We start from the raw sequence: 18,677 nt of genomic DNA, 5'->3' as shown, positions 1-18,677 counted from the left end.
CCGGACGCTACTATTCGTTTTCTCTGCCTTATATAGTAACTAGTTATCGGAATGATCGTTCTAGGGAGAGTCTAAGCAATAGAGGGCGTTAACGTAAGAGGGCTATCGTAGCTTCTCGAAGAGTGCTTACGCTCGATGCATGTTATCGCCCTACGTATCTATCCTTGCCGTATATATTGTAGTGCTAATAGCTGCGGTGCAATAAGTATAGTGCTAGTCTCGCTAGTCTCGCTAGTAACTTCTCGCTAGTATTAGTAACTTCTCGGGTTTCGGAGGCGGTTCTTAGTGCCTAAGGCGGCCGTCGTTATCGTGTTAGACACTTTTGTTAGCGCTATTTGCTAGAAATGCGCGCAATCGGCGTATCTCGCTACATTAGTAATATGCTGTTATAAAAGTCGTAAAAGTCGTAAAGTCGGTATTGTAAATACGCGGAAGGAAGCAGCTATAACGTTTAATCCTACTAATTAAGCGCTCTGCTATACTAAATCCGGGGTCTTAGCGGGACTCGGTATCCTTATCGCTTCCTCGAATTTACGCTTCTCGCCTAGCTCTTATATACTATCGATATATACGACTATCGATACCTACGACTATCTACAAACCCTCGTCGTAAAGAACACAATAGAAAAGCCTGCTTAGCGAGCTTATAAGGACACGATAGAAGAGCCTGCTTAGCGAGCTTACGAGGACATAATAGAAGAGCCTACTTAGCGAGCTTACGAGGACATAATAGAAGAGCCTGCTTAGCGAGCTTACAAGGACATAATAGAAGGGTAGTGAGGAAGGACCTTATTAAATGCCAATTCTAGCGCCAATTCTAGCGCTAGCTCTCGCAGAAGTAGCTCAACTAGGCATCCTATATTATATACCGGCTCTCGCAGAAGCAACTCAACTAGGCATCCTATATTATACGCTAGGCTAGCTCTCGTAGAAGCAGCTAAACTAGGCTAGCTCTCGCAGAAGCAGCTAAACTAGGCTAGCTCTCGTAGAAGTAGCTAAACTAGGCATCCTATATTATATACCGGCTCTCGTAGAAGCAACTCAACTAGGCATCCTATATTACACGCCGGCTCTCGTAGGAGTATTATACGCTAGCTCTCGTAGAAGCAACTCAACTAGCTCTCGTAGAAGCAACGCGATCGAGCGTAGTATTACGGCTCACTTTTCCGGGGATAGGACAAGGACTCAGCGAGCTTATAAGGACATAATAGAAGCCTTATTAAATACCAATTCTAGCGCCAATTCTAGTGCCAATTCCAGTACTAATTCCAGTACTAATTCCAGTGCTAATTCTAGTGCTATTTTACCGCTAATTGCTCTAGTGCTAATTCTAGCGCTAATTCCAGTGCCAATTCTAGCGGCTAATTCTAGCGCTAGCTCTCGTAGAAGCAGCTCAACTAGGCATGCTCTCGTAGAATATTATACACTAAACATTAGCAAGTCTTCTATATCGTTACCTTCCTACTAGCTAGCCTTACGCCTACGCTCTCTCTCTCGAGCCGATAGTGTACGGCTACGGCCTAACCGACGGCTTGATCTACTATTACTATCCCCTACTTAGCTGCCTCCTGCTACTTAGCGACGCGCGGTTTCCTTATAATCTGGATCCTATATGCCTCTAGTGTTCCTTACTGCTATCCTCTTACGAGCCTCGATAGCAGAGCGGGCAGAGTTCTGTGTATTCTTCTATAGCTGCTTACGGCGCTATTATTAGTTAGTAGGCCGATTAGCGATAGGTTAGCTTGTCCGAGTTACGGCGGCGGTAGCAGCAGTAGTAGTAGCTTCTTCGGCCTTCTTCTTCTTCTCGGCATCTCTGTTTCTAACGAATACATTATACTTAGCAAATACGCTAAAGATAATGCGATTTAGCTCTAGTAGGAGGTCTTCTTCTATCTAGATCTCTCGAAGGTTATCAGCCTCCGCTTAATACTAGGTATAGAACTCTATAGCCCGCTCCTAGATATCCGCCTCTTCAATTAGGGTATCGTAGTCCTTACTAGAGGCATAGGTTCGAAATGCATTCTCGGTCCGGCCGTACTTAGCACTAAAGACATTATATAGATCCTATAGAATAGGCTCGGGTACTAAGAAGGTCGATAGGATAACCCCGAAGAGGCGATTATCGTACTAGTCTAGAAAGATCTGTTCTACGATATTAGATACGAAGCTCTCGAGGAACAGGAGAGTATAGTGCTAGGTTGATCCAACATTAGGAGCCGTTAGTAGCTTTAGAACTACTAGAGCAGTATAGCCCTCCTAGACTAGTCGATCTAGCAGGTCTAGATTATACATACTATAGCAATCGGCAGTGCCTACTACGACCTTGTCAACACTATACGTACACTCGTGTTCGCTATATATCTCTAAGATTATATTACGAAAGCAGCGGCGATATTCTAGGTTCGGGTAGTAGCGCGTATTCTATAACTATAACTAGATATCTAGTATGTTGTTACGCTAGCCTATCTCTTTAGTAGACTAGGACTTCTTAGTCGCGTTCTCGGCGATTGCTGTTACGATAGTATTATAAAAGGGGTGGCTAGTAGTTCGAACAGGACGAGGCGGCATAGACACTGCTAGTAGATCGGTTATAATAGCATCCTCGTCTTCCTCGTCTCTATCCTAGCTATACGCATCGAAGATAGACTCATCGACGTCGAATTCCTTACTAGGAATAGTAGTATATCGCAGATTAGATAGTCGTACTAGAACATAATCCTATACTTAGTATAGCCTAGCACTAGCGACACTAGCGACACTAGCGCTAGCTACTATCGGGTCTCGTAGAACTATCGAGCGGTAGTTAGAACCGTATAGTATACGCTTCTCTATATCATTCAACTAATATAGTGCGAACATAACTACTAATGCCTCTATGCTAGGAATGCGAGCCGTACGACTAAACTTCTATATTAGATCGTCGACATCCTTAGTAATTAGAAGCTTAATCTAGATTACTAAGCCGACATCTAGTACGTTAACGCTAGTAGAAGTCGCTAGAGTGCCGAACAGGATACGGATTTGAGACTTAGGCTTCTTGAATTCCTTATACCGCTTATTCTTATTAATGTCGGCGATATGCGTAGTATAAAAAGAGACAACGCCGAGCATATAGATAGTCCTATAGCTACTAGGTACTACCGGCTCTCTATCCTAGGTATACTTCCGAGAATGCTGCTTAGCCGGCGAGTCCTTATTAATATTACTAGTTAAGAGTATAAGCTACTAGCATATCGTAACGCGAGCCTTGTCGATCTACTTACGACTATCGATAAAGATAATAGTCTTCTAGATATTCTGTAGTACCGCTAAGCTATCGGCGTCTACTACATGCTTAAGTACGAAGTATAGGTAGTCGAACCCTATTATCTAGCCCTAAGGTATCGTTTGCAAGATGTACTTAGTATCTGGACGATCGATAGTGCTCTAGATAACCTAGGTTTCGAATGCGCTATCGCCTTGTAGACGGAGGCCGTGCTAAAGCAGATACTTCTTGGTTTCCTTCGTTAATGTCGTAGAGCAGGCGAGAATAGTCGTATCCTATATTATAAGCTAGCGAAGGAGGTAAAGCACGCTATAATCTAGCCGGAAATCCTTCTACTTTAGATGTATATACGCCTCGTCCTATACCTAGAGGCTAAGACGATCCGAGATAGTACGTAGGACTTCCTAGAATTTAGTGCTTATTGCTTGCTCGGGACTATAGATAATATGCTAGTATCGGCCTTCTTTAATATTAGTAAACATAGATAGATCCTTCTCCTTTGTTTAGGCAGTAATAATACAGACCTTAATTAGATCTTGTTCTTCCTTATCTAACTAGCGGATAGCGGCTACTATATCCTCGCTCTGCTTATTAGCGATGCATATAAGTAGTACGATTTGCAATATAACGAAACTAGTAAGCATAGTATAGGCCTAGAAAATGATCGTTTTGCTAGCGCTAGTACGAGCTAAAAGCAACACATCCTATCTCCCGAAGATAATAGTATAGACGCAGTCGAGCTGTATCTTAGTCGGTTCTAGTAATAGCTCGCGATAAGGATGTATTAGCTTTAGTATACGCCGCAGACTATGCTCGATAATGCGACGATAGAATAGCATCGCCTATTAATTGCTACTAGCATTCTATATAAGCAGCTATACTTCCTCGAGGCTATACTCGTCTATATTAATATAGCGCTCCTCGAAGTAGGCTATCTAGCTAGCCTTATTAGCCTCGTCTAGATTAGTAGGCATCTCTAGCTTACGCTCGACAGTCTATTAAGGTTCTATACGATTAATTGCTAGTCGACTAGGTATTAGCCTCGTCTAGATTACCTTCCTTCCTACGCCGATTACTAGCGCCGGCGCTAGCGCTAGCGCTAGCATCGCCGACATTAAGTCTGCCCTTCTTAGCCTTATCGCGATCGCGCGTAGATAGGTTAGAGAGCGCGTTAGGCATTGCGGTCGCCTATTATATGCTGTAGGAAGTGTTAGCGGAAGTTTTAGCGGAAGTGTTAGTAGAAGCGTTATCGTAGTAGATATAGAAGATATCGGAAGAGTAGGTATCGAGTGTCGAGTGTTAGATTTAACAGTCGGAGTCTGTTAAGTAGTAGCGTATACGACTTTAAGAAGCAGTAAAGACTACGGAGCGGGTGTCTGTACTGTTTAGAATAGTAGGTCTCAGCGCTCGAGTATCGGTATCGCGGTAGTATATAGGACAGCTAATACGCTAGATGCGATATAGAGGCACTAAATACTAGGGTTTCCGGTAGCGCATAACGTTAAATACGATCGCGGATGTGTCTTAAAGGTGTCTAAGAAGTTTTAGGTTGCTAGGTATGCGTATAGGTATCGAGGTACGGATAAGTTAGCGAGATAGCTGTTTTAAGGGTAGGCACCGATAGGCAGCGAGTATAAGTGAATAATAGCAAATACGGGCAAAGCGACACTTAGAGGTATTAGAGCATTGCTTTCTAAGGTTCCTCGTATAGATAGAGTGTTCTAGAAGATAGTTGTTGTCTATCGCGACATAGGTGTTCGTAGAACAAACGGGAAGCCGAAACTGTCCGTATAGTTAGAATAGACTATAGATCTTACTTTTACGATGCTAATTTCAAAATATCTACAATGTGTTGCGCCTTCCTATGCTACAGAACCCCCTCTATATATGCCAAGCCCTATCTATACTGTATGTTGAGTTGTAAATCTATATATAGTCTATAAGGAGGTGTTGCAAGCAAGGAATCGCCCGATTAGTGCAGTTTGTCTTCAGGCGCTTCGCTAAGGCTCGCTCTTCCTTCCACACTATACTATATTAAGAAGACCCGAGATCCGGTGCACGTAGAACATGAAGGAAGTCACGAGCACAAAGCGAAAATAGCCTGAGATGGAGGCAGACCACCGTCAACATGTGTGCTTCCTCACCCATGCATTCGCAAGCTAAGCTCACAAGGATTTCGTGGCGCTCCAAATAATCAGCTCTGATGTGCGAGCATTTCGCATATTGCATTGCATGCTGCCAGGCTGGCCTCCTCATAAGCCGCCGCTGAGGTGGAAAGACGATCCATTGCACTATCCTCCTTGATGCGTTGACCAGCGATCACTCAAGTTTGCGACCGGAAAGACCCAAGACTTTTAGACAAGATTAAATCGCGATGAAGTGGAAAGAGTAGACCAGAGGAGCATGGACCTAGAGGATGGATGCGGTAAAGAGACATGTTGGAAAGGTGGACAGGGACTCATGCAAGTCAACACCTTGTCGACGAGGCGGCTTCAACGGCTCTCTAAGTTTTCGTAAAGCTTTGGGTCTTTCGGTGTTGTTGTTCACATGGCCAAAGGCAGTGGGTACTTTCTGTCCACATAGCTCCCTGAGGTCCCTGCAGTGTTTGCTGGCATTCTGAGATACAGGCGCTTCAATCCGCTCGTGCCATAGCTGAAAACCATTTTCTCTAGTACGTTTGAAGAGCAACTTCTTGCGCAACGTTCTGGAGCCTTCAGACATTCGTATATGTATTAGCGTAATTAGATCATCTTTATTCATGAACTCAGGCATGTTCTCCCATGACTTTTTGTCAGCAGGCTGGTTCGGGATTCGCGCGTGCCTCCCGCCATTGCTGCTGTTCCTGGCTGACGAGATCGAGAGCGCATTCGCCGAGGCAGAGAGAAGCGTGAAGAGGTGAGCCAGTGCGATTCGCGTCGCGTGGAGGGCGATGGATCGATCGGTGAAGTGGTCTACGGCAGGTGAGATCAGTCTAGATACACCGAAAACACGTCTCGGTAAGCTGGATGCGCATACTATGCTCAAATTTCCAATCGAGGCTCCTTTCGACGGTAGGCCGGTGAAGCTGTATACATCCCGGTCCGCACACTCAAGCCATGGCTGATGGAGCTGAAAATTTACTTGTCGAGTGCATGCGCCGCTCTCGTGGTGCGATAAGAGGGCGCTCACGAAGCACGGCTACAGTAAAGATGCACAGCTCTATCGTCTGCATCGGAATGCGTGGCGTCTGCAGCCGATACATGTAGCTAATAAGTTTCATGACGTGCTATGGCCTCGAAGCTGCAGCAAGATGAAACAAGGTACCTGTAGCTGGAGGGTAGCTTCGACGCTGTGAAGGCAATCGCAGTGAACGGCTGATCTGACGTGCAGTACCACGGCTGTGATGGCTTGGTCGTTTTCGCGATCACAGCATGCTCAGCGCGGGCATTGTCGTAGAAGTGCGGTCTTGCGCGCGACTTCGGGAATGGCTGCGATGGCCTCTTTGCATACTAGGTACGGTAACAAATGCGATGACGATCTTGGTGGAAAGTAGACTCCATTGCCCAAGACGGTTCGCCGCTCGGGGCGCAAGTTCAGCTTTAAGGGACTTGCTTCTGCAGCATGCGGCCCAGGTATCCAGACGCACGAGATGGATGGAGGGCAAAACAATGCGAATGCTAATAGTGCCCGTACAACATGTGCAACGAGGAGGAAGGAGCACGAGTCGCGCAATGCAGGAACACAGCACGCGTGATAGAGGGTGAAACCAAACCATCCTCGTTACGGCCACGCCACGCTAACAAGACTAAAGAAGTAAAAGAAGGCCTTCACTGTATGCGCTGTGCTGTGTGCTGGAGCTGCTGATGCGCATTTTCGTGTCGGCCTGGCCTCGCTTCAGGTACGGTGCGCTCGGTAAGGCGGGGCGGGGCGGGCGCGAAGACGGCAGGATCCCGTCTTACTATAGATTCAAAGTCGCTTGTCAGTCAGGTGCGGGGAGAACCCTGCACCTCCGAGAGAGGAACCACACCGCTTTTTTGGTGGTTTCTTGGCCTTCAGTCCTCTGTTTTATATATAGAATCCTCCACCATCTTATAGATATCGTGTCGACGGTTTTCCAGTGGTATAGACCCTTCCGAGGTGTTGTTACGTGCACTATGCGTCCAACTAAGATCGATAGCAGCCTATAGAAGCTTCTAAAGTCCTATTTCGCTAAGGGCTATACTCCTAAGCAGATAATTGCCTAGACTCGAGTACCAATAACCGTGAGGTCGGTGTATCGCTATTAGGTTAAATGGCGCCTGTTTGGAGAGTTATACCTGCCTAATTATAGTGCTAAGAAGGGTAGTAGAAGGCTTTTACTAGTAGTAGAAGAAGAGTAGCTTTTTAACCTCCTATACGATAAACCGGACACCTTCTTCTTTAAAATGATCCAATCTCTTTAAGACGAGTTTCTACGACTTCGGCCGGTTAATAAGGGTAGTAAGGGTGTCGATTTGAAGCCGAGCATGCTCTATATAATACTAAAGAAGAGATAGGGCTAGACTCGTAAAAGGCAGCAGATTAAGGCAAAGGAAAGGAACCTATTACTTCGAGCGTTATAGGTTATTAGGTGCGCAAAGTAGCCGGTCGATCGATTAGTGTTTATCGACGAGACTGCCTATAATTAGAAGACTAGTTAGCGCAAGTATAGATAGTTACCTAAAGGAATAGCTTGTATCTAGCACTAATATACTAAGCGAGAAGTGAGGTAGTTAGTCCTACTAGCATTTACTATATACGGCTATTTGCCGTGTACGTACGTATACTAAGGTTCGATTAATAGCGAGCGCTTTTAAACCTAGCTAGTCGACGAAGTGCTGCCGTGCCTTAAAGATAGTCTACCTATAATCTTTGTTATAGATAATGCTAGTATTTACTATAGAAGAAGGGTCAAAGAAGCTATACTAGACGTAGGCTATCATCTCGAGTTTCTGCCTCCGTACTTACCGGATTTGAATCCTATCGAATAGACATTCAATCTGCTAAAGAAGACCGTCCAAAGGCACCGTTCTAAGCAGGTGCTATTCGAGAGCTTTGAGAAGTATCTAATCTAGTGCCTTTATAAGTATAGAGATCGCCGTACGCGAGGTCTCTTTAAGAACGCTAGATATAACGTTAATAGCGTCGATTTGCCTTATAATCCGGATCACTTCGCAACTACTGCTAGCGCCGCTTAGAATATAATGGATTTAGACATAGAAGAGTCGCGATAGCTCGAATACGTTTAGAATACGTCGCCGCCGCATCTTGATAACCTAGAAGGCCTTAAGAGTAGTGTATTTAACGAGGAAGGAACAGAGCTAGAATTAGACATAGATTTCGACGATTTCGAGTAATGTTATTAGCGCCGGTAAGCCCCGAAGGCAGAGAACTAAGTGAACAGTTCGAACGCTAGCCTTGCCTGCTGCTCTATTTGTTATATAACTAACGCATTTAATTTAACATACTAAATTGCAGCTAAATGAGTGTAATTACACTAAGAATCTCCCGCTTATTACAAGGTTGTAGATGTTGTAGTTATAAAAAGAATGAAGCCTAAAGGAAGGCCTAAATTCGACTAGGTCTCGCCCTCCTTAGTAGCGGCTACTTCCGCGGCGATAATCTTATCTTCCCTCTTTACTAGCTATTCTCGTATACCTTCTTTTAAACGTAACCTTATTCTAGTCCATTCCTTTAGCTTATTAGGCTAGTCAGACTTGTCTATATTAGCGATATTGTCGAGGTGCTAGCCTATGCCTACGAAAACCCCGATATAGGCGCGTAGAGAGTCTGTTTCCGCGAAAGCCGGCTATAAGCTAGCCTAGTCGAAAAATTCCTTCGTCGAGTCCTTAGTTAGTCGAAACCTCGCCGCCGACGGCACTTTAAACGGCGCCTTATAGCTAGAGCGGTATCTAGCAAGAGTACGGATAGGAGTCTTCGATAGAGTGCTAGGAATAACACTAGTGCCGTTGTTCTAGTAGTATAGCATTCCGCCGAGAACCTCCCCGAATAGCTTCGCTATTCCGCTTCTACCTATACCTCTACCTCTAGGGGAGTCAGACTCGCTAGCGTAGCGTATACGCTTGACTGTGTCTTTTTGATACTTTAGCTAGAATTTGCGAGAGATTAACATAATCTCAATCCTTAATAGAAGCCTGTCTAGCTAAGAGCTATCCTTATTCTAGATATATTCGCCCTTCTAAATAGCCTTAGAAATCTCTACGAGGGCGGCTTCGTACTAGGGGAAGTGATTCTCGCTAACTTCCTTTATACTGCGGTTACGCTAGTAAGCAGACTCGCCTGCCTTCTTAAATTGCGGATAGTCCTTGCGGCTATAGAGCCACTCATTGAATATCTTATAGTCTAGTCGTCTAATTAACTCAATCTTAGCAATAATAGCGCTAGTATTCCTTATTTAAACGCTGTCCGGATTCTTCTTTAACTTCTTACTACTACTACTAACTTTGCCTCGGCTTCTAGCTACTACTAGTTGCTTAGGCTTTATATAGAAATCGAGACTAATAAAGGGCTTCTTCCGACCTGCTTTAACTAGGTTAATCGTACAGTCGAGAGCTTATCGATAAACGAAGTCGCCGTCGATATCGTCGCCTACTTAGTACTAGTCGCTAACAAACGCATTCTTCGAGCCGTCCGCGCTAGCGCGTATTATAACACGATAAGGCCGCTAATAGCTATTTAACTAGCTAAACTTCGCCGCCTACGTATGTCCATCCTATGCCTCTTTGTCTCTCGTAGTAAGGAAGCTTACTGCCTTCGTAGTAAGCGACCGAGCGGTACCCTTCTTAGCCGGATTAAACACAGTCTATTGTCTAGTATAGTAGAAGATCTTAGGCTTATTATTAGAGTTAAAAGAGCTAGGAGCAGTAACAGGAATATTACCGGCGGTAAGAGCGGATACGCTACTAGCAGCAGTAGTAGCCTCCTACGCCGTATTAAAGGAAGAGGAGGTAGTAATAGAGGCGGAGGAAGAAACAGCTGTTTTGCTAGGTATAACGTTACTGTTATCCTCTGCCGGCGGTACTACGGTCTCCTTGCTTTATGTTTCCGAGGGGCCCTCGATTGGATTAGGCTCTATTGCGGCAGTCTTCTTGCTCTTCTTGCCGGCGCTAGACCTACTCTTAGAGCTACTCTTTGCCTGCTAAGTCGAGTTAGGTCTTCGTCTTATTAGCGGCGGACTAATAGGCTTCTAGAGAGACTGTAACACCTTCTTCTTTAACTTAGCAGAGGCGGTTAACTCGTCGTCTAATCGCGCTAGAGGCACACTAGCATTACTACGAGTCGACCTAGTCGCTATTATTGCTGGAATTTGGTGGAAATCGATAGAAATGCGCGTACGAGGCTCGAATAGACGATTATCCTCTAGTTAAGCACGATAGACGGGACAATTGGCGTGTTTCTATATACAAATACCCCTATCCAGCTCAATCTGCGGAGGAGGCGGCTCTGCGGGCCGTACTGACAAGCGACTTTGAATCCATAGTAGCGCGGGAGAGAGGGTGAAGGCAGAGTTTATAAGAGGTTGAAACCAGGCCGAACGGGCATCATCGCAGCACCGCCTGTGCACGGACGCCTCCAGCTTCTCAAATCTTCTCCCTCATTATTAGTCCTCGCATAACTTATTACACACGTCGTTGGTGTCGGGTGTGCGAAGACACGCGGCGCTTCAGCGCCAGCATCTGGCGGAGAAGCCCGAATGAGCCCCTTCCAGACGACTCTGCGAGAGCGAGCACTATGACCACAGCGTCGAAATACCGCGACGACGACAGCGACACGTCTTGCAGCAGTGACCAGGACGACGAGCCCTCCGAGGAATGCGAAGACGATCGCTGTCATGGTCCACAGCGCCCGGTATGGCACTGCGTCGACTGCGACAGCTCCTACTGCAGGTATGCTGAGACTTGGTGCATGTGAACCCCGGCACAGTACTGATGTAGCTCTCAGCGACTGCTGGGGACGTCAAGGTCCACACAAACCCAGGAAGAAAGGCAGAGATGGCGTGCCTCATGAGAAGACAGACCCCCATGTTGTCAAGCGACTGAGAGCCATTCTGAACCCGACCAGGGATCCCGACGAGATTCAAAAGCTTCACGAAGATGACGAATCAACAAAATGGTTTGGCGTTGCCAGAGATCTCACTGGAAGACCGAACTTCGAGGACTATGGCCGATATGCGACGCTCATGGCGAGCATCTCTCCCATCGAAAGTGCTTCCAACCGCTATCCGCAGCTTGTGTCTTTTATCGGAGTCACCAATGCGGGAAAGTCAACATTGATCAAAATGCTGATCAACCACGACTCTCAGAATGCCAACCCGGAGAATCCGAGCATGTTTCCCTCGCCCGTGGTCGGTAGTGTAGTCAACGATACTCTGCCGACTTCGGGAGATGTCCATCTCTATGCAGATCCAGCGACACATGCAGAGCAACTACCAATCCTCTACGCAGACTGCGAAGGATTCGAGGGAGGCGAGCGTACGCCACTTGGAGCCCGTGCAAGGCGGCGAACCAATCCTGAGCCAGATGCGCCACGCCCTGGAAACGTCTATTCGCGACCCATCGAATGGGCCAACACCGAGGAGGCTCGTCAGCGCGAGTACGCCGTCACTAGGTTGTACCCACGCCTGCTCTACACATTCTCTGACTGCGTGGTATTCGTTCTCCGTAACCCGAAGACTTTCCAATCCGCAGTCTTGACGAAGCTCCTGGACTGGGGCGCGAGCTCTTTGGAAAAGTCGATCAATCAACCCGCCCTACCTCATTGCATTGTCGCTCTCAACGGAACGGATCCTGGTGTCGACGACAAGGCATGGGACGTCAACTATGCGACGCAAAGCTTATTGTCTTCGGTCAAAGGAGCGTTGGATTATGTTGAGGGCGTACCTCGATTTCGAGAGCTGGCCGAGCACTGGCGGAGCTTAGGCAAACATATCTACTCCGTAGAGGACCTCATTCTGCGATACTACAGCTCGTTCAAAGTCGTTCGCATACCTAGCAAACCACGATATACCACGATTGATGAACAGGTCGGGAAGCTGCAGCAGATTATCAAGTCCAACTGCGAAGAGTCTTTCCGCAATAAGCGCAGAGCGCGAATGCTAACGAATGCTGATGAACTCAACACGTATCTTCAGAGTGGCTTCGATCACTTCACGAAGCATTTGGACATACCATTCAATTTCATGCGAATATCCCTATTGCGAAACCCGATCCCAAACGACTTCGGCGGGCACATCCTACAACTCTGCACCACTATCAGCTCCCAGCAACCAAATCATCAACACGGCCGGATCTCATGGATTTTCGAGAAGATGAGTGTTATGCTGGCTTCGTGCGTGCTTCTGGATTGTGCTCGCTTCCGAAAAGGTAGGGTCGACGAGCTTTTCTCAAACTATGAGAAATTCTTCGACTGGGCGATGGGAGAATACCTGGAACTTCACTATCCTTGCTCGTTCATCTCTGCTGATGGCACAAGGCAGTGCATGCTCGTGAAGGCACGCCATCAGCCGAAAGGGCACCAAGACGAGGCCGGCATCATCGCTGCGGGAGACTATCAGGCCGCCTTCGACTCAACTTTTCTACCGCAGTGGAAGGCACAGTTGCGAGCGGCTATTGGCAATATCCATCGAGACTTCCAGTACGAGCTCGAGCAGGCTTCACACAGCGTGGATGCGCAAGCTATACCCGAGGAACGCATTGCACTAGACCTACACATCGAGTACTTGAACCAGTTTTTCGAAGCAGTCGGACCTGCATCTTCGATGTGTTCTCACGCAACTTGCTTCTGCTGCTTGATGGATGTGCCCGAGCATCCGCTTGCCTGTGGTCACGTCCTTTGCACTGCTTGCATCAAGGCTTACGGAAAGCAATCGAAGTCCTCGGTTCAAGTGTCCTGCTGTCCACTTCATCGAGAGGCGACCAATTGGGCAAAGCCCACAGTGATCAAGTTCAAGCCTGCGGGCGCCAGCGTTCGCATCCTGTCTCTTGACGGGGGCGGCATTCGTGGAATCGTTCAGCTCGAGGTGCTCAGAGCCATCGAACAGGCTCTGGGTGGTCATCTCCCTGTCCAATCATTCTTCGATCTCATGATGGGCTCAGGTACAGGCGGTCTAATCGCGGTAGCGCTGTCATTGCGCAACAGGACAATTGATTCGATCATCGACATGTTCGCTGCACTTTGCGATCACGCCTTCACTCCGAGACTTGCAGGTGTGCCCATCATCAATCAGATCGCACAGGTCTTGGGGAGTGGGCCGAAGTTCAAGACAAAGCCTCTGCACTCAGCCCTGAAGACAGCCTTCACTGACGATGATGACCTATTTGGTTCCAACGAGAAGCTGCGGAACAACACACGAGTCGCGCTGACGTCGACAAGTGCTACCGGCCAGGAAACGATATTGCTTGCCAGCTACAGGAGACCTGAAGATCTCAAGCCAGCGTATGCCTTTGAGCGACCGCACAACCCTGAGATGGAGCTCAAAACGTATGAAGCAATTGCTGCCTCCTTGTCGAGCCCAACACTTTTCAAGCCTTTCGTGTTCCATGGCAAGACATATCTGGACGGCGGACTTCGCAGTCCAAACCCTGCTTTCATTGCCGACAGAGAGCGGAGGCTTATCTGGCCGGATGCTGGAGAGCCAGATATGTTCCTGAGCCTGGGAACGGGCCAGAACAGAATCACCGTTCTACACAAACTGTCCGATCGCCAAAAGGCTGCAGCTATTGCAGCAGTGCCTGCAGCGCCTCCCCAATCGCCCAACAAGAAAGCGTCTGGCAGATGGCGAGCAAAGCGCACCGATGATGTCCTTGATGCTGAGCTTGCGTGGCAACAATTCAGACATCACGTTGTACGAGACAGAGCAGAAGCTAGAGGTCGACGATTCATCCGATTCAACCCAGATCTCGACCGAGAACCACCGGCGGCTGACGGCAAGTCAGATCTTTTGTCACTTCAGGTCAACGTGAGGAAGCGCCTCCAGACAGCCCATCGACAAGCAGCGCTTCGAAACGTTGCTCACAGACTGGTTGCATCGTCGTTCTACCTCGAGCTGCAGTCCAAAGCGACTGCAGAGAAGAGCGAACAAATATGCACAGGAGCGATACATTGCCGATTTGAGGATGGTGGCACGGAGATTTCCGCATTGGGTCGCATTCTAGATGAGAAACGAGTCGAGGGTTTCGAGCCGTACTTTCTTGTCAAACCTGACGTCGACCAGTCTGACTTCTGCTTCAAGTTCACGCTGACTGAGCCCATCATCAAGGGCATGATCGAGAACTCCGTCTTCGGGCTACCGAACGTATACATTCCTCTACGGAACGAGAGCAAGGCCACCACAATCAACCTGTTCCTTTCAAAGCATGACGGACTTGAGCCCGATGGCTTCCCCATCAGCGGGTTCCCAAGAATCATCCTGGGAGAACCCAAGGTGCCCAACTCCCGCAAACCAGTTAGAAGCAGTTCCGAGAGTCAGTTGCGAAACCCGGCGTTCAGGAACCTCAAGTCTTCAGACGCGGATTCTATCTCATTGAATGGAACACCACTGCTTAACAACAGAAGCAGTGGCGAAGAGCAGTGGCCTGATGCACAAACGGAGAAGAACAATGTTTCGAAAATGGCTCTCGCAGAACTCATTGCCCAACATCAGAACGGGAACGGTTCCAGCATAAAGCAAAGGACCAACAGGTTCTGGACGTACATTGGAAACCAACATATGGCACAGCATCCCGAAATGTACTCACCGGCGGAGCTCGCAAAGCATGGGGTATCAGCAGTTGCATCTCCCTGTCAACCGATTGAGCTCCCAGCCGAGCATCCTCCCAGTCCAGACGCCACCACAGCATTGCCCTCCATCCGATCACGATATGCCTTCCCACGGCCTCCTCGGGGTGTGCCCGAGCTTGGGGCCAACGGCAAAGTGCCAAAAGATAATGCGCCTCCACACCCTCTCTACGGCATGTCCCACGACGCAGCGAGATCCGACGTCGATCTATCTCAACCACAACCTACGAGCCCCAAACCATCTTCAACATCTATGTCAACAGTACAGTCAGGATCACAGTTACATTCCAGCAACGCTTCCAAGAGAGCGGATATCCCCAGCATGTGCGAAACAGAGTTTGAAGAAGAAGATGATTGGGTATCCACTTACAGCGGAGAAGAGGTGAGCTTGGCCCAGGCAAGCCCTCTAGTCCAGGTACGCATCCCTATACGAAACACCATCGACAGCATCATGAGCCTGTACAACAGACAGGATGATAACGGTAGTATATATTGATTAATTTGCAATAGCTTTCATCCCCACGCCACCGGCCGTCTGCAGATCCAAGCCCGCTTGAGAGTGCGATTGCGACTTCTTTGCCTGATGAGAAGTAAGTAGGCAGGCAACCCGCATGTGTATTTGCTGTTGTGGAACGCTGACGGTTTGCTTTTCTGGTAGCACTGCGTCTGCGCTTGACCGATGGCTTGCGGCGCAGAAGAGCTCTTCATCCTTGTCGAGGAAGGGTGAGAGGCTGAAGGTCGTGCAAGAAGAGGTGGACGAGTAATTGCAGCCTTTTGTCTGGTGGTGTATATGAGAAATGTAAAAGTTTTGGAGAGAGTCATGCGATGTAGAAGAGAAACGCATTGAATTTTGGCGGTATGTATGTACTATATGACATGAATGACTGACAATATGACGACTGTACACGTAGTCAGGAGGGCGAGTTGAAGCGAAGAGTTCAGATCTCAACATTGATGAGCTCTCAAGAATCATGAATACTCTGAGGTAGGCAGTGAATGGGCCAAGAACATGTTTCCCTTTCTCTTATCACCACGCTATGCCACTCCACCTCCTCATCCATGACCCAGCTCATCACCTCGCAGACAGCGTGCGGCATCACACGATTTCCCGCGGAGCGTACAAAGTATGTATGCAGTGAGCCTGGCGAAGACTCATATCTTTCCACCTTACCCATCCCTCGGTCACACAGCCCCATCTGCTAATTTACGACTGGGCCGGTTGCCTGGCAGACAGACCCAGCTTTCGCGGAGCGGCACAAGTGAGATCCAGAAAACTCTCGCTGCTGATAAATATCAACAAACAAAAGCAAAAGCCAAAAAAAAAACATGTATAAACCGCTCCCCTCAGTATCCTTCTTACACTACCTTACATCTGCGCCGCGCCCAATGGACCTACTACATGTACAACACACCGCAACCAAGAACCTCGACGAACAAGTCAACAAAAATTCTCAACACCAAAAGCCCAGGGGGAGAAAAATTCGAGCACATCAAGAACCTGCATGCATCACGCTCCAGAGTACCTCCCTCACTCGTTCTCTTTCAGAAAAAAAAAATTCATAGATCTACCTTAGAAGCCAAAATTCATACTCTAGAGTCACAAAAAAAAACGCAAGCCTAAACACCGCCTCCGAGCTACATAGGCCGAAGTGAAGCCTCTCGTCAGAGGCCTCTCTCTCAAGGAACGTTTAGCCGGGCATTGAAGATCTTGAAAAGCTTGATGATGACAGCGTCGTCTTGACAAGTCACCACCTATCGACTGCATACCGAGTGACGATAACGTCGCAGAAGAATTTGCTGTATTAAGAGGTGACAATGTCTTCGAGGTAGGATTTTCGCCGACGAGATGATCAGCAGAGAGACAATGGGAGGCTGGGCGGTTCGAGAATCTTAAGCTTAGAGATGAGCTTGACGGGCTGCGGGATTAGGCTGAATTCTGAGGGAGAAAGAATGCGAATTTTGGAGGAGGAGATTGGAGAATGTGAGAAGCAGGTTGAGATGGAGAGGAGGAGATTCAGTGTCTTGAGTGAAGAGAGATTGAGGGGTTGAGATTGGGAACTGCTGAGCCTGGTGCGGATGATTCTCTCGTGGAAGAGTCTTTCGGGTGAATGAGACGAAGATCGACCTTGGAATTGCCGCTGAACGCCTGTCGACTTTCGCAGAAGTTTCTCCGAGGTCGGCCGTGCCCTTTCCATTCCATTCAGTCGTACGTACCCTCGTTCGTGACGAGCGTGCCTGGTGAGAAAGTGACCTGATCTCATCGCAAGCATGACGAATTGCATGTCCGTAGCACTATCGCTCGATTCCTGTGCGAAAGCTTCGCGCCATTCATGAAGACGCCGTGCTCGCTGCAACACAAAATCCGACATCAACGTCCATGCTCATTGCCCAGTAAGCATAGCCTCCTTCTTAGCCTTCTCGCCATCTCTCAGCTCATTCATCTCCTCCTTCGACATGTTATACGTCCCAGCAACCTGGTTGAACGGATTGTCCGGATGCTTCTCAAACTCTTTGCGGATCTGATCAATTTTCTGCTGCCGCCTGAGACCCTTCTCATCCTTCATCTCGTCCAGCCTTCTTTCCTCATACGCCGCATATGCAGCCTTGAATCTCCGCTCTGGATGACGATCGATCTTATCCTTGTTGTCGGTTACGAGGGAGAACGCGTCAAGAGCGTTATCGATACCAGTCGCATTGAGTGCGAGCTCTTTCTTAGAAGATGGTGCATCGAGGCCCGAGAGATCGAGGCCTCTGGATTTCTTCGCTGGTGCGGCTTTGCCTTTTCCGCCTTTGCTAGGGAGCGAGGCTTCTTCCTCCTTCAAGAGTGCATCTTTCTCTGCCTTCTTTCGAGCGGCTTCTGCTGCTTTCGCTGCTGCAGCGTCTCTGTGTGCATGTTGTCAGCTCTTGTCCTCTTGCGCCGCAGCTTTGACAGTGCTCAGATCATACATACGCTTTGCTGTTGTCCTTTGCGCCTTTGTCCCACTTCTTGGCCTCTTCAGCTGCCTTCTTTGCGTTCTCAGCATCTTTCTTGCTTTGCGCCGCTTCAGCCTTTCTGGCCTGGCCTTGTGCCTTCTTGCTGTTCTCGCCGCCTCCCTTCGCCATGATGAAGCACCGTTGATTTTCCAAAATCAAGTCCGGTGCGGACCCCGTTCGGTTGGAAAACGTCGAGTCTTCGTGAGTCGAGTGTTGATCATTAAAAGTTGGGCAGTGACGTCTCTTGGTGGTCCGAATTCGGCATGCCCCGCGCCAACAATCAGCACATGCAAATGCACAGACACCTGATGAAATGATAGACTTGTGAGATACAGATCTAAGTCTAAGTAGCAGTGTGAGAGGCTTAACATATCATCATATAACAAACAACCTCTCACACTTCCGCATGCAGTGAGGTGATGAAGAGTCTTTCAACATGAATTGTTTGTCTACAGCTTTGCCTTCTTGTGGAGAACTATGGCGTCGATTAAAATGGCAGTAGAGGCCGCGACTTTCGTGAGGCCTCATAAAATATGCCATCATCTCACATACCTGTTGATCTTGAGGTACAGGCATTGCCGTGACAGATAATCATTTCGCCCAAAGCGCTTCCGGCAAATAGTGCCCACTTGTTGTGCCCTCCTGT

At 48.1% G+C, this 18,677-nt stretch overlaps 4 protein-coding genes across 4 annotated transcripts; 1 reads left to right on the top strand and 3 right to left on the bottom strand.

Annotated features, from left to right (window-relative positions):
• Nucleotides 1-5,237: 5,237 nt before the first annotated feature.
• Nucleotides 5,238-11,116, bottom strand: MYCFIDRAFT_174854 (uncharacterized protein; the record flags this gene model as incomplete). The annotated part of the gene is made up of 14 exons (XM_007928451.1): nucleotides 5,238-5,271; nucleotides 5,310-5,404; nucleotides 5,435-5,564; nucleotides 5,589-5,616; nucleotides 5,660-5,722; nucleotides 5,749-6,428; nucleotides 6,460-6,530; nucleotides 6,562-6,732; nucleotides 6,768-7,020; nucleotides 7,076-7,219; nucleotides 7,252-7,396; nucleotides 10,694-10,876; nucleotides 10,911-11,012; nucleotides 11,056-11,116. The coding sequence occupies 14 exons, from the start codon at nucleotides 11,114-11,116 to the stop codon at nucleotides 5,238-5,240; spliced, it is 2,160 nt and encodes a 719-aa protein (XP_007926642.1).
• Nucleotides 11,015-16,005, top strand: MYCFIDRAFT_88149 (uncharacterized protein; the record flags this gene model as incomplete). The annotated part of the gene is made up of 4 exons (XM_007928450.1): nucleotides 11,015-11,169; nucleotides 11,225-15,473; nucleotides 15,569-15,648; nucleotides 15,717-16,005. 4 exons carry the CDS (start codon nucleotides 11,015-11,017, stop codon nucleotides 15,820-15,822), a joined length of 4,590 nt encoding a protein of 1,529 aa, XP_007926641.1. The 3' UTR covers nucleotides 15,823-16,005.
• A 1,092-nt stretch (nucleotides 16,006-17,097) lies between these two features.
• On the bottom strand, nucleotides 17,098-18,142 carry MYCFIDRAFT_164595 (uncharacterized protein; the record flags this gene model as incomplete). Its single annotated transcript, XM_007928449.1, has 2 exons — nucleotides 18,009-18,142; nucleotides 17,098-17,941 (listed from the first exon to the last, which is right to left on the bottom strand). A coding segment is annotated over exon 2 (330 nt), but the record flags the coding sequence as incomplete, so codon positions are not given.
• Nucleotides 17,098-18,160, bottom strand: MYCFIDRAFT_59074 (uncharacterized protein; the record flags this gene model as incomplete). Its single annotated transcript, XM_007927709.1, has 2 exons — nucleotides 17,098-17,941; nucleotides 18,009-18,160. 2 exons carry the CDS (start codon nucleotides 18,158-18,160, stop codon nucleotides 17,440-17,442), a joined length of 654 nt encoding a protein of 217 aa, XP_007925900.1. The 3' UTR covers nucleotides 17,098-17,439.
• Nucleotides 18,161-18,677: the final 517 nt, after the last annotated feature.

This window comes from Pseudocercospora fijiensis, assembly GCF_000340215.1.
Source record: "Pseudocercospora fijiensis CIRAD86 unplaced genomic scaffold MYCFIscaffold_4, whole genome shotgun sequence".
Classification (NCBI taxonomy): Eukaryota; Fungi; Ascomycota; class Dothideomycetes; order Mycosphaerellales; family Mycosphaerellaceae; genus Pseudocercospora; species Pseudocercospora fijiensis.
The sequence above is the reverse complement of the archived record's forward strand: the minus strand, read 5'-3'. Positions and strand labels throughout refer to the sequence as shown.